This window comes from Phyllostomus hastatus, unplaced genomic scaffold, assembly GCF_019186645.2.
Source record: "Phyllostomus hastatus isolate PE091 unplaced genomic scaffold, TTU_PhHast_1.1 phas_contig_90, whole genome shotgun sequence".
Lineage (NCBI taxonomy): Eukaryota > Metazoa > Chordata > Mammalia > Chiroptera > Phyllostomidae > Phyllostomus > Phyllostomus hastatus.
In genome coordinates, this window is record NW_025333984.1 from 9,337,105 (window position 1) to 9,350,876 (window position 13,772).

General features: G+C 39.5%; 1 protein-coding gene across 1 annotated transcript in view; it reads left to right on the forward strand.

Annotated features, from left to right (window-relative positions):
* Nucleotides 1-13,772, forward strand: part of TENM1 (teneurin transmembrane protein 1) — a 703,022-nt gene that overhangs the window by 567,910 nt on the left and 121,340 nt on the right. The window contains exon 20 of the mRNA XM_045852186.1: nt 10,953-11,096. Coding sequence (XP_045708142.1) covers nt 10,953-11,096 — 144 coding nt within the window. The remainder of the gene's footprint in view (nt 1-10,952; nt 11,097-13,772) is intronic.

Consider the following 13,772-nt stretch of genomic DNA (forward strand, 5'->3'; position numbering starts at 1 on the left):
GTTCTTGACCATGGAAGAGCAAGGCAAAAGGGGAGGTCAGAGATAGAGGAAGTTATAGCTATAGAAAACAGGTCCAGCAAGATGCAACATTGCTGGCTTTGAAGATGGGGGAAGAGAACCACAAACCAAGGAATGCCAGTGACCTCTAGAAGATGGAAAAGGCAAAAAAAATCAATCCTTCCTTAAAGCCTCCAGAAGGAACTCAGCCTGCTGACACCTTGATTCTAACTCAATGAGACCCATTTCAGACTTATGGCCCCCTTAACAATACAATGACAAATCTGTCTTATTTGAAGCCTTTAAGTTTAAGGTAATTTGTTATAGCAGCTATAGTCAACAAACTTTGACCAATATTCTTACAGTCCCACTTATAGCAAGGATTTTGGTTTAAACTATGAGATTTAAAACAAACCTAGAAATGTTTCACACTCTTTTTCCTTCTCATGCCAGTTAAATATGAACCTCTGTCCCACCCGTTTCTGAGTGATGGTGGAAGAGGAGGTCAGACTTAAAGAAGCTAAATTTGGCTGGATTGGGAGTAAAAGGGAGAAAACTGTACTTGAACAATGATTAAAATAAAATTTAAAAAAAGAAGCTAAATTTGAAACAATGATGAATATCTAAGTTGGAATGTCCACTTAGTTTGAAATGTGGGACTCCTGTTTCCCACATAGCCTGGCTGTGGGGAATTGGTGGAATCTCTAAGGACTAGAGTGTCACAAAAGCAGAGTAGATTGTTGAGGTTACAGCCAAAATGAGAAAAAGACTGCTTGAGATCCTAGGATATCTCACCATTTTTTCCAGTGAAACAGACTTTGCAACTGGACAGATAATACCAGAGTGAACAAATTAGCAGCAGAGGTTCTGTGAATGACTTCCTTGGAGAAGTATCAATGGCAACTGATAAGATTGATTAATCCAAGTACAATATTGATCAAGTGGAAGAAGAGCCAAATCACCCCCAGTGTTGTAGTACAAAAACCACAATCACCAGTTCATCCAGCTTAAAGATTTTGTTGTCTGATACACAGACATGACTCTCCTACTAAAAAGTCCATGTGGGCATTTGAAATAAGTTGCCCTTAGTACTTTGTTTTCTAGCTGTAAATACGGTATGATGTCCAGAAATCATTGTATATTATTTAGTTTCTTTCCCATCCCTGCTTCTTGCAAAACAATGTAAAAATATCATTATTGTTAAGTTCACAGTGCTGTTAAAATTCTAGAGACAGCTTATTTAATTTGAAAAACTGGCTTGTTAGGGGGCTCTGATCTGCATCCATTATATGAATTTTGTCAAAATAATTCCCTATGTCTGCCTGTGTCCGCATACATTATGAGTATGTAATAATGCATTCTGCCTGGTCTTCATTTTAATTAAATTAAATTGCAGTGGTTTGGAGTCCTGGAAGTTCAAGAAATCAGCCAGCCTCCTTTAATAGCACTGCTACAAACAATTCTATTTTTCTTCAAGGTTATTGGCAACAACAGTTGCATAATTATTTAGTACAGTAGTTTGGCTAGAAAGAGTGGTGTTTCAGGGAGAACTAGACTTCCTAAACCAGGGGTGTCAGACTCATTTTCACCGGGGGCCACATCAGCCTTGCGGTTGCCTTCAAAGGGCTGAATGTGATTTTAGGACTGTATAAATGTAACTACTCCTTAACAGTTAAGCGAGGGCAGCTCTGCCACTGGGTAGAAACAAGGTGGAAGGCTGAATTTATCCTGTGGGCCTTGTATTTGCCACTTGTGTCCTAAAGGTTCACGATGCAAATGAGTCTGCCTGAACTATGTTAGAGAGAAATGGGAACGTTAATAGCAATAGGTGCTAAGCTACGGTTCCTTTGTGCACACAAAACATCCCTGAGAATGATGCTTTAGTGTTCATAAATTTCTCTTGAGCAAAAACTAAGCAGGCTGGGAAGCCACAAAAATAACATCAAGTGAATATTTTAATAATAAATGGGCAGTGCTTTACACTTTGCAAAGTACTTTCACATACATTATCTCATTTCAATCCTTATAATATTCCTGCCTGGTAGGCATGGCGTGATTAGTATGATATTCATTTTACAGAGGGGGAAACTGAGGTTCGGAAAGAGCAAGTCACTGGCCTAGAGCCCTTTTCAGAGCAGGGCTTGAAACTCGGCCTCCCAATCGTGAGTTCTGTAGGCCTTTCAGTGCTGCCTCTCTTCACTAAAGTGACCAGCCCACCTCACCGAGTACCCAATTCAACGCCCCAGTAGCTTCCTGTCAAAGAAGCTAGCCGAGATAATAATCTTTCATCATTTCTTTCCACTCATGAGTTCATAATCGTTAACTGCAAGTGGGGCAGTTTCATCCATTCAGCTTTATAGGCATAGCACCAAGGATATGAGTTTTCCAAGGACCTACAAAAACGTTTGCCACCTGAAAAATAAATTTATTGCCCAAAAATATTAAAAGAAAACCAGAAAATCAACATTAATAAATGTTTAAATAAATGTCTGCAAAATGGAGCATTACGTCAGCTGGTCAACTGCAACTCAGTTTTCACACCTCCATATGAAATATGTTTAATGTTGGATATGGGTTGTGGACTGTATCCCTCTTAATATGTCTGATAAGATATGAGAGAGCAACTCAAAAAGTGCCCAGCTCCTACCAGGATTTTTTAATGACCCTGATTGATACTCTCTCTGGTAAGCAGCCTGTGCCCATTTCTAACTCCTGGTTACGCCCGCTACATTGTGAAATCCATTTGGTTAGTCAATCAAGTAATTTTTAAGTGGAATAAAATGCAATGGAATGTGATCAGACAAAAAAAGAACAGAATAGAAAAGAGTGGAACATAATACTATTAAGAGAGTATTGTTTGGGGAAAATTGTTTCAGTTATATGCATGTATTTGTCTGTGTCTTCCCCATGTGAATGCTGGGTCACAATGTAATGGCTTTAGGGTGTAAGACTTTGAAAGCATTGGTAAGATGATACATTCAAGATACAGAGAAATTAAATGGTTTACCAAAATCATATGAATTCTTATCCCAAGTCAGCATTTATGACTTTTTTGCCTCCTGGTGCCCTCTATGAACTCATGTCAAGGCATTATTTAGAGGCAGAGAGGAAGGGGAAGATAGAACAATAGAGAGACACCAAGACCTAAGATAGTTTTTTAAAAAATATTTTATTTATTTTTAGAGAAAGAGAGGGAGAAAAACATCAGTGTGTGGTTGCCTCTCATGTACCCCCAACTGAGGACCTGGCCTGCACCCCAGGCATGTGCCCAGACTAGGAATTGAACCAGTGACCCTTTGGTTCATAAGCCAGCTCTGAATCCACTGAGCCACACCAGGCGAGGCCCAAGATACATTTGAGAGTAAAAGGGAATGCTGTTCATAATGGCATCAAAACAATACCATAACCACATACTGTTCTAGTTTACATGGTACTTCTATTTCAAGACTATCCATAGCTTCCAGTCCTTATCCTTTTAATTCAGAGCAAATAAAAGGTTATTTCTTTAGCATTTCAGAATTGAATCTTTCTCTTACTAACTACAAGCTAGCATAGTGGGAAAAAGCACTTACTAAAGAGTTACTGGGTTTGAACTCTGGTTCTGCCATTTATTAGCCAGATGACCTTGAACTGGTCTCTTCACTTCTCTGAGTCTTATCATCTCACCTATCAAATGATAGTAAATATATCTTCTTCACAAGTATTTGTGAGTCATCCAATTAGGTAATATACACAAAAATATACTTAAATAGTAGATGTTATACAAATGTGAGATGATATTATTCTACCTTACCACCCTGAACATGCCTGATCTCACCTGATCTTGGAAGCTAAGCGGGGCCAGGCTTGGTTAGTACTTGGATGGGGGGTAGTATTATTCTAAGGAGGCCATGAGTGAAAGTTCCAGAAGGGAGGTAACCCTTCAGGGTATGGCCTCTCTCACATGACAAATTATCCTGCCCTGTGTAATATCTGTCATATCTGTTAGTGCTTAACAGATCACCTACCTGCCTGGAACATAGAGAGCTCACTGAAGATTTACTGAGTCATTAGATAACAGCTCCTTGCTTTTATTTTTTCATTTTTTAACTCTGTTTTGTATTGTTGTTCAAGTACAGTCATCTCTATTTTCCTGGCACCACTTCCCCCACCCCACCCATCCCTACCTCCCACCCTCAATCCTCCCCCCCCTTTGGCTTTGTCCATGAGTCCTTCATACATGTTCCTTGATGTCCTTTCATCTTCTTTTCTCCATTATTCCCCTCCCCTCTCCCCTCTGATTACTGTCAGCTTATTCTTTATTTCCATGTCTCTGGTTCTATTTTGTTCACTTGTTTGTTTTGTTGATTAGTTTCCACTTATAGGTGAGATCATATGGTATTTGTCTTTCACCTCCTGGATGATTTCACTTAGTATAATGCTCTTCATGTTCATCCATGCTGTCACAAAGGGGAGCAGCTCCTTCTTTTTTTCTGCTGAGTAGTATTCCATTGTGTAAATGTACCATAGTTTTTTGATCCATTCATTTACTGGTGGGCACCTAGGTTGCAATCCCTATTAAAATACCAATAACATATATCACAAATATAGATCAAACATTTCAGAAATTTATATGGAACCATAAACAACCCCAAATAGCTGCAGCAGTTTTGAGAAAGAAGAACAAAGTAGGAAGGATCACAATACCTGACATCAAACTGTACTACAACGGCACTGTAATCAAAAGAGTCTGGTACTGGCATAAGAACAGACACATAGACTAATGGAACAAAATAGAGAGCCCAGAAATAAACCCAAGTCTCTATGGTCAAGTAATATTCAACAAAAGGGGCAGGAGCATAAAATAAAGTAAAAATAGCATCTTCGACAAATGGTGTTGGGAGATCTGGACAGCTACATGCAAAAAAATGAAACTCGATCACCAATTTACACCATACACAAATATAAACTCAAGATGGGTAAAAGACTTAAACGTAAGTCTTGACACCATAAACAGCCCCTTTCTTTCCATTACAATATTGCATCCCTTTAATCAATCACATTGTTTCAAAGGATAAAGAGTCCATTTTCAAGGGGATTATATTTCCTAAAATCTCCACAAAGAAAAATGCCTAAATACTGCCAGAGAATAGTAATCTTTGTTTTATTTTGTACTGGGTGGAAGAAGTAGAAGAAGGGGTTGTTCTCCATTTGTTTTTAATTCACCAGAGGGAAACAGACTCTCTAGCTACCCTGACCTTTAAATGTTTCAAAGATACCAAGCCTCAAGGCCTTGCATTCATACGGTTCTCTCCACCTAGAATGCTCTTCCCTATACTTCACAAGATAAACCCCTTCTGCACAAAGAGGCTTTTCCTTGCCTCTCTATTTTAACTTCATTTCTCTTATTACACACTCTCTTAATACCCTGCATTTTCCCATCACAAATTTTTGACTCCCCGCACCTTTATGTCCTATTTGTGTGTTTGTTTATTGACTGGCTGAATTCTTTTAGCGAAGTTTTCTCTCTCACAGTATTAAAGCTTCTGACCTTGCAGAGAGGTATAGCTTTGGGTGTACGCTGTACTTTGGGATGACAGTCCATCATAACATTATCATAGTTTGTGTATGTGTATGTGGGTGGCATTTGATTTTATTTGCTTTGTTTCTGTCACTAGAATGCAGGCTCCACTGAGGGAGTGCTATCTTGTTCTGTTTTGTTCATCCTCATATCCCCATTAGATATCGCATATTTTTTGGATGACTGAACAAACAAATGAATAAGGACAGAGACTAAGTTTGATCTTCCTTGCCTATACAGTTGACCCTTGAACAACATGGTTTTGAATTGCACAGGTCCATTTATAAGTTCAGTTTTTCAATAAATACTGTAAAAGTATTTTCTCTTCCTTATTTTCTTAATAGCATTTTATTTTCTGTAGCTTACTTTATTATAAGAGTACAGTATATATAATGCATATATTCTACATATAATCTATATAATGTTTATTATTATTATACATATGTGTATTATACATATAACATACAAAATAGGTCATCCAAAAGGCTTCTAGTCACAGTAAGCTATCAGGAGTTAAGTTTGGGGGGAATCAAAGGTTATATTAGTATTTTCTACTGTGCAGGGGTTCATTGCCCCTAACCACCATGTTGTTGAAGGACTAGCTGCATAATGGGATGGTGGGCCTGCCAAGGGAGAGGAGAGCGTTGCCTAGGTACACAAAGGCACTGACAAATGTGGATGTGAGCTAGTACACCTCCCTGGCTTCCATAGCACATGGGTCATTTAGGTTCCAGGCTTTCTTTTATACAAAAGACAAAGCAGCCAGGAAAAAACTAGATTTCAGAATAGAGAACTTCTTGGCAAGAGTGTTGTATGATTACCTTACTCTAGGATGCTTTTTACTTTCCCTACCTACACCTTCCCTTCATCCAGCTATCACTTTTTTAGCACTGTCCTGTTTAAACCTTCTTTTTGTAAACTAGTAGGGTACAGATCCTAAGTAAAGTATTACCAAATTAAATCTAGTGATTCATTCAAATGTATAACCAAGTAAAGTTTATTTTGGGACCAACAAAGATAGTTCAATATTAGGAAATCTGTAACTATAATTCATCGCCTCTAATAGATTAAAAGACAAACTGTGACTATTTCTGTAAGTGCTGAAAGAATGGGACATATTTATTGTTTGATTTAATGATTCCTTTTGGGTAAGAAGGTTTTTGATCTACCATTTAAATGTCATAAAAATATTTTTAGATGTTCCTTGAGTTCATGAAGGTAACATGTACATTTCTTACACTATCAGACTACTTTTAATTATATATTGCCTTCATTATGAATTCTGAAGCCTTAGCCTGAAGCTGTTGAATCGTGTGCTTAGTCTTGTCATATTTTGCTCATCATTTTCATTGCATGGAGTCTTTACCTCAGCTACTAAATGTCAATATCCTATCCCAGTCCTTAGAGGTGAAAGTCACAGCCACTAAATTGGGTGTCAGGAGCACTGTGGCCCTCAGCCTTCTTGTGGTCCCCATATCATACAAATGCTGCTGCTATGATAAGCACAATGAGCATCCACTTATTTTTCCAATATCAAATGGCTCTGGGGGAGCAAGCTGCAGTCTTTCTTTGTAAGCCACTGTAATATTGGCAAGATGACTAATAGTGAAATTAGAGGTGCAATCCTGTGACCAGAGGACAGAGTTCTCTGCAAAAGTAACAAGCCTATCTTGACAATGATTCTTGTTTAAGGAACATTACAGTAATGGCTCTGTGTAGAGGTGAGGGAGAGAATACAGGAAGACAGAAATCCAGATGAAATTGAAGGGTGTCACAGGAGAAGTGGTCACATGGTTCACAGAAAGTACTCTGTCTCATTAATGGCTTTTTCTCAACTGTCTTCCCTATAAATACACACTAGCATGAGACCCACTGTGCCAGCCCCTGGGAAGTGCAGTACAGGACCCCCCGTTTCCCACCTGTCTCCACTCGCTGCCAGACTAGGCTATATTCTCCAGCTCCTCTGAAATGTGGATGCATAATTATTTTTTCCTTCCTATTACAGTATTCTTCCTAGTCCTCACTTCAGAGCGCCAGAGGCTGAATCTGTGGCCTGCACCACACAGTGTTGATGATCAAATGTGATAGGCAACAGGCTGCCTGGGAAATGGTCATGGTCTAACCTGCTTGTTTAACTGAGACTAGTCTGTCACAGTGCCAGACAGTGTAATGTCAGGGCTCAGCATTTTCAGTGCCAGCCCCTGAGTAGCCCCTTCCTTCCCCACATATTTAATTATGTGAAAGAGTAGGCGTTTAGTGCATTACAGTCTGCTTCTCCAAGCGGAAGTCTGGGATTGGCTGGTACTGTATTTGGAAAGCAGCTCAACTCCGTGGGGTGAAATGTCTGCCTTCTCATGAGCCGATTGCAAGCTCCAGGATTATGTCTCATTGGGCTGCTGTCAGAAAGAAACCTTGCCTTGTTACTCTGAGCAAGGAGCCACATACAGAAATGCCCTAACACACAGCTATTCTCATTAAAGTCAGCTGGAATTTTGGACAAGCCTTAAATATAAATTATAACTTTATTAGCTCATAGAGCTTTCTCACAAGAAAGTAAATCTAATAAAAATTAGAGGGAACTTATTAAGTGGCTGCCTTGTTGCTCTTTGCTATGACTTGGGGGCTGAGGTGGAATAATATAATTGTAGGCTTTGCAGCCAATGCACTTTTTTGTTGTGGACTAGAGAGCAATTCAGAGAGCAGATATGAGAAAGTGAAAATAGTTTGTCTCATTACCATTGCATGGAGAACTCTTTAATTGATACTTTATGTAAGTATTTCCTGCTACAGAGTTGGGAAGATCTTTAACTGTTAGTGAGTGGAAAAGCAGGCTCCAAACTACCACTGAAGGTCACTGGGGCATACTGCTGATTCACAAAATTGCACCAGTCACCTTCTGGAAAAGGGATTGTAGGGGAGCTCACCGAGCTTACAAGGTACAAAAGGCAGGTCCTGGCAGTGGTAGGGAAGAAGTTGATGGCTTTAAGGGCACTTGTAATCATTGTCACTATGATTATTTATTAGTCAAGACATATAAATGTTGGCAAGAGAAGCAGAAACTCTGTTATTCTGCAGACCACCGTGACCCTAAGTGTGATTTCTCACCACCCGAGTTTCCCAGCACGTGATTCAGTGCTGCCTCTGACTTTCTGGTTTGATCCTCAACTGGAACTGATCAAATATAATCTTGAAGGAATGCACTTTAAAATCAGTGTTAGTACTAAAGGCGAATTATAAAAATGAACAGAGGTCTTTAATGTGAGATCTTCATTTCGGGAGGCCAGTGAACATCCCCTAGGATTATATATCAAATGTTGTGTGCGTATGTAATTTTCTAGGAAGAAGATCTATGACTGTTATCAAATTCATAACAAATGGTTCCCTGACCCAAAAAGTTTGTAAGAACTCTTAATTCCTCGCCCTTCCACACACACACTTTGTTGCCACTGAAGAGCACAACTCCCAAAGATGGAGAATAATTTTCCCAAGACCATGCAGCTAAGCTACTAGCAGAGCCAAGAGATGAAGTCTTTTCTGACTCTGGGTCGGAAACCAACTCTTTGCACTCAACCAGGTTATTTTAGCAAGCACTAGAGCCATGATAATACATCAAGATTTCAGACAGCCATGATTGGTGCCAAAGTGTAACCTGAACTAGATTACCTTTGAGATCCTTTTCTTCACCGAAAGTCTATCCACCTCAATGAGGAACAGCATTGACACAGATAATCCCAAACTAATTTCCATTTAGAAATTATTTCCATTTCGTGATTAGTCTTTCCCATTCCCCATTGATCTCGCTTGCTAATAATGCTTGGTTAGGGCTAATACTAAAGTGAGTCTGCTTTCCATGAGCCTTCCCCAGCTGATGGCAGGGTAGGAGGGCATCCCCATCAGGACCAGCTACAAAATTTGCAGGCCCCAGTGTGAAATGAAAATACAGAGCCTCTTGTTTAAAAAGTATTAAAGATTTCAACATAGGGACAGCAGAGCACATTAGACCAAGTGGGGAGCCCTTCTAACCATAGACCCCTGTCAGACTGCCGAGGTCACAAACCGGTGAAGCTGGCCCTGACCCCCATTGAAGCTTTGGTAGTGTTGGGGACAAAGAGAAGCCAGTCTGATGTAAAGTTGGCTGCAAATGATCCACAAAGTTAGAGAGTTGTATATTCATAACCATAAGGCCTTTTTGGCTCATCTATGCCTGTGCTTCTTGCACACACATGCACATGCACACAGAAATCAGTTAGACTTAAAATACCATCTTTTCCTTTCTTCTAATGCCAAACACCAAATCTGGCTTGCTTTAATTTTTCATCCATGGACCTACTGCACTGGCATTGTTTAAGCATGCATTTTCATTACCAGCTTCCATAACCAAATGGTAAAAGAAGGAATGAGTTCTTTATGGATGTCTTAAGAATCAGGTAGAAGCACAGACTTGAAAGCAATGGCAGACAATCAGCCAGGGATATTTTAAGCTTCCAGAAAGTGGAAAAGAAGCTTCAGGATATGCAGTGTAATAAGCCAATAATCTCAGTTTTTCAACATGATGAGGACAAAAAGCATTTTAAATTCACGAATCAGAAAGCTGGGCTTCCAGTAGGTAAGCAGGTTTCCCAACTGAGACAATGGCTGGACCTTGGTATACTTGAGCTGTGCATATTTCAGTAGAGTCGCCCAAGCTCCCACATTCCACACTTCCCATTTTAATGGCATACCAGGGTTCTGAGTTTAATGCACAACATCTGTGCTTCATAAGACTCAAAGCCAAATGTTGGGTGATGCCCCATTGGTTAGCTAGCTATATGCAGAAACCAAAATATAATGTGCACATTCCAATTTACACTGGAAGCACTTGCAACACTCAAAGCAAACTCAGACTTCTCAACAAACTGAAGGCCACTTAGCAAAGGAGAAAATATAAATTGGGCAGATTGATTTTTATCACTCTCATGCAGTCAATTGTTATATAAGGTACTCAGTACCCCAAAGCCAGCTTCCTAAGTGCCTTTTACACACTAGAGAGGCAAGAAACGAGGCCTCCCTGCACTTCTACAGCCTTAAGCCTTCAGAGAGCTTATTTCTTCTATTTTGCAACAGCCTGCAACCCAAAAGCCCATACTAAAGCTTAATGTCTATAAACATATGGTACATACCTAATGACAGCACTCATTCATCTGTTTATCCAATATGCACTGACTGGTCACTTTTGGATGCCCAATGCTATGCTAAGTGCTGTGCTATACTGTGCTGGGTGAAAGGCATTTGCAGTGAAATTTCAATCCAACTCAGAATTCAGTAGCAAATGCAATATCCACAGAATTACCAACCAGGATAAAAAGGAAAGAATTTTTTTAAATTTTCTAATGTGTTACTCATTCTTTGTTTGCAGTATCTGTGGGATATGAATATGAAACCTGCCCCGACTTTATTCTCTGGGAGAAAAGGACAGTCATCTTACAAGGTTTTGAGATGGATGCTTCCAATCTGGGAGGCTGGTCGTTAAATAAGCATCATATTTTGAATCCTCAAAGTGGTAAGCAGCTTTTAAAATATTCATCAATGCTGTTTTCCTAATGCTATATACATATATATATATATATATATATATATATATATATATATATATATATATATATATATATACATACATACATATGTAATACATGTTCATTGCAGAAAATTTGGAAAATTACAAGGAAGGAATTACCTGTAAGTTCTCCACCTCGAGATGACCATGTTAATTTATTTCCTTTCCAATACAACAGTCTGATTTCTAATTAGTGCTAGTACAGCGAGACCGCTTCATCACAAAGTTACATGAAACTGGGTTTTACTATCATTATTGCTCTATCCCAGGTGATTAACAAGTTTATCTGACATTGTAACCAACTGTTTCAAAGTGGAATAATAGTCAGCATGTTTCACATAACCTAAGACACCATCAGTTACAAGTACACCATTATTTTGTGGGAAATGCTGCTAACTGAAATATGGCATGCATTGATAATAAGATACATACTTATTTCAGAGATGTTTAAATGTGAAGCATGGTGTGTACCTTCAAATTAAATAATCATCTATGTAATACAGTTTCAAAGGGTTTAGTAAACTCTCCCATTTTCAGCATAGAAACTCTGCAAAGTGGCATTAGCCACATTTAAAAGCTCAAGAGTCTGAGTCTAAGATGGTCATGTGACCTTCCCCAACATTGCACAGTCAGTGAGTGGCTAGAGCCGTGTGCTCTTTCTCCTACACCATCATTGCTTATTCACATAAATGTCAGCACATCCAATAAGAAGCTAGGAGTAAAGGGACAGTGATGGGTGAAAGAAGAGAAAAGGTAGGAGGGAAAGAGTTCTGTCCTAGACTTCACTTACTTTTAAGGCTCCTAAGCTCTGGACTTAGGAAAAGAGGAAAAGCAATGAGAACAAAACACTCACATTTTTAGTCTCTGCCTTCTTTCAACCACATTTCCTGCTGTGACTTTCTCCTAGTTTGTAACATAAATGTTAAATAAATCAGGAGAAGGGACTGCAGGTGGCCCTTGCACCCATGTATCTGTCACATAAACTGATGTTGCTACCCTGATCATAAATGCTTCAACTCAGTTCCTCCACCTCCCTTTGCATCCTACTGGGAAACCAGTCATTGGTGTTTCCATCCAGCTTTCATTCGAACATCTGCTGGTGAGTTTTCACTGTGAAATCACATTCCCTTTCATCTAAAGAGGCAGAGTCTGAGCAGCCCCCAGTAGAACATGTACTTTGAGTTATTTGTCCAGGACTAAGGATGCGAATGTATTGAGGCAGCTACACTCCTGCATTCAGCCATCCTTGTATACATACTACCTTTGTAGAATAAGTGGCTAACATCCGGTTCTCTTATAAGGCTGTGAATTGACCAAGGCTAAGAGATCCATTTAATACTCAGACCTATGATCTTGCTTCATTTGCACCATAGGTGGATCTGCCAAGCCAAAGAGCCAACACGGGCTGGGAAATTTCAATTGGCAAAGCCAATGAGGATCCCTTAACCATAAAATGAGACCATGCACCACCATCCCAGTGTGGGATCCTGAAGGTGCAAGTGTCCATTGTATGCCCCGCTATGCCTCCTTCTCCCCTTTCAAGGAAGATTCAAAATTCTATTTCAAATTGTTTATTTTTAAGAGCAAAGATTCAGGCACATATAAAATGTCAACTTCTTTTCCATTGTCAAAAGGAGAATCACAGTTTTAAAAGTACAAAATGAAAGGGCAGATACCACTTATTAAATTATTAGTTTTTTTGTTTTGATTTGAAAGAGTTTGACATTTTAAGCAGCCATTTCTTTACCACTCACTTTTATTGGCTTGTATGGATTGTCTCTTTCAAATGCCTGTCATTGACATTAAACACAAAATGGGAAATGACCTCAATTGAGCCAGCCCCCAGCTGTGTGCTCTCAGTCCTGTAGCCTCTTACCATTTGCTTCCCACAGGCTTAAAAATCCAGAACAGAGGGTAGCCATTCAGAAAGTTGGGTTTGGGCCCCCTCCCATTTCCACAAATGTATTCTCTACACCCCTTATTCGCCAATCATTAGTTTTTAGCTAACAGGTACCAATTTATATCTAAGAATCGTTTCAACAGCTCTATTAAAGTATAATTTATACACCATAAACTTCACCCATTATAAGTGCACATTTCAGTGGTTTGCAGTAAATCATAGAGTTGTGCAAGCATCACAACACAGTGTCAGAATACTTTTATCACCCCAAAAGAATCCCTGGGCTCACCCCAGCCTCACTAAATCTGCTTTCTGTGTCTTTCTGAGAATTTTATTGTGAGAAAGACACCTTGTTTTAGTTTCTTTTTTTAAGGAACATTGGTTCATTTTGTCATCTCAGTTGTAGGCACATTGTTTTTCTAACCATAAACAGAACACTTCCCAGGAACAGATCTGAAAGCAGCTCTGCCACTGCCTTTCAGCCTGACCTTGTACTTGAACACCTCTCTTGGGACGTTTTCAAAGTCTAAATCCCACCCACAAAGGCAGTTTTAGAAGCAGAAATGATAAGTGTGAGGGAGCGGCTTTGGGAAGACCAATTTAGAAAGCAGTGCTCTTTCCCCCTTAGGTCAGACTGTCTTTTCTGACTGATTAAGGCAAGGGCCTCATCTCTCCGAATTCCCTCACTCCCCTTCTTTCTGGAAAAAGCCTGACTCTTTAGG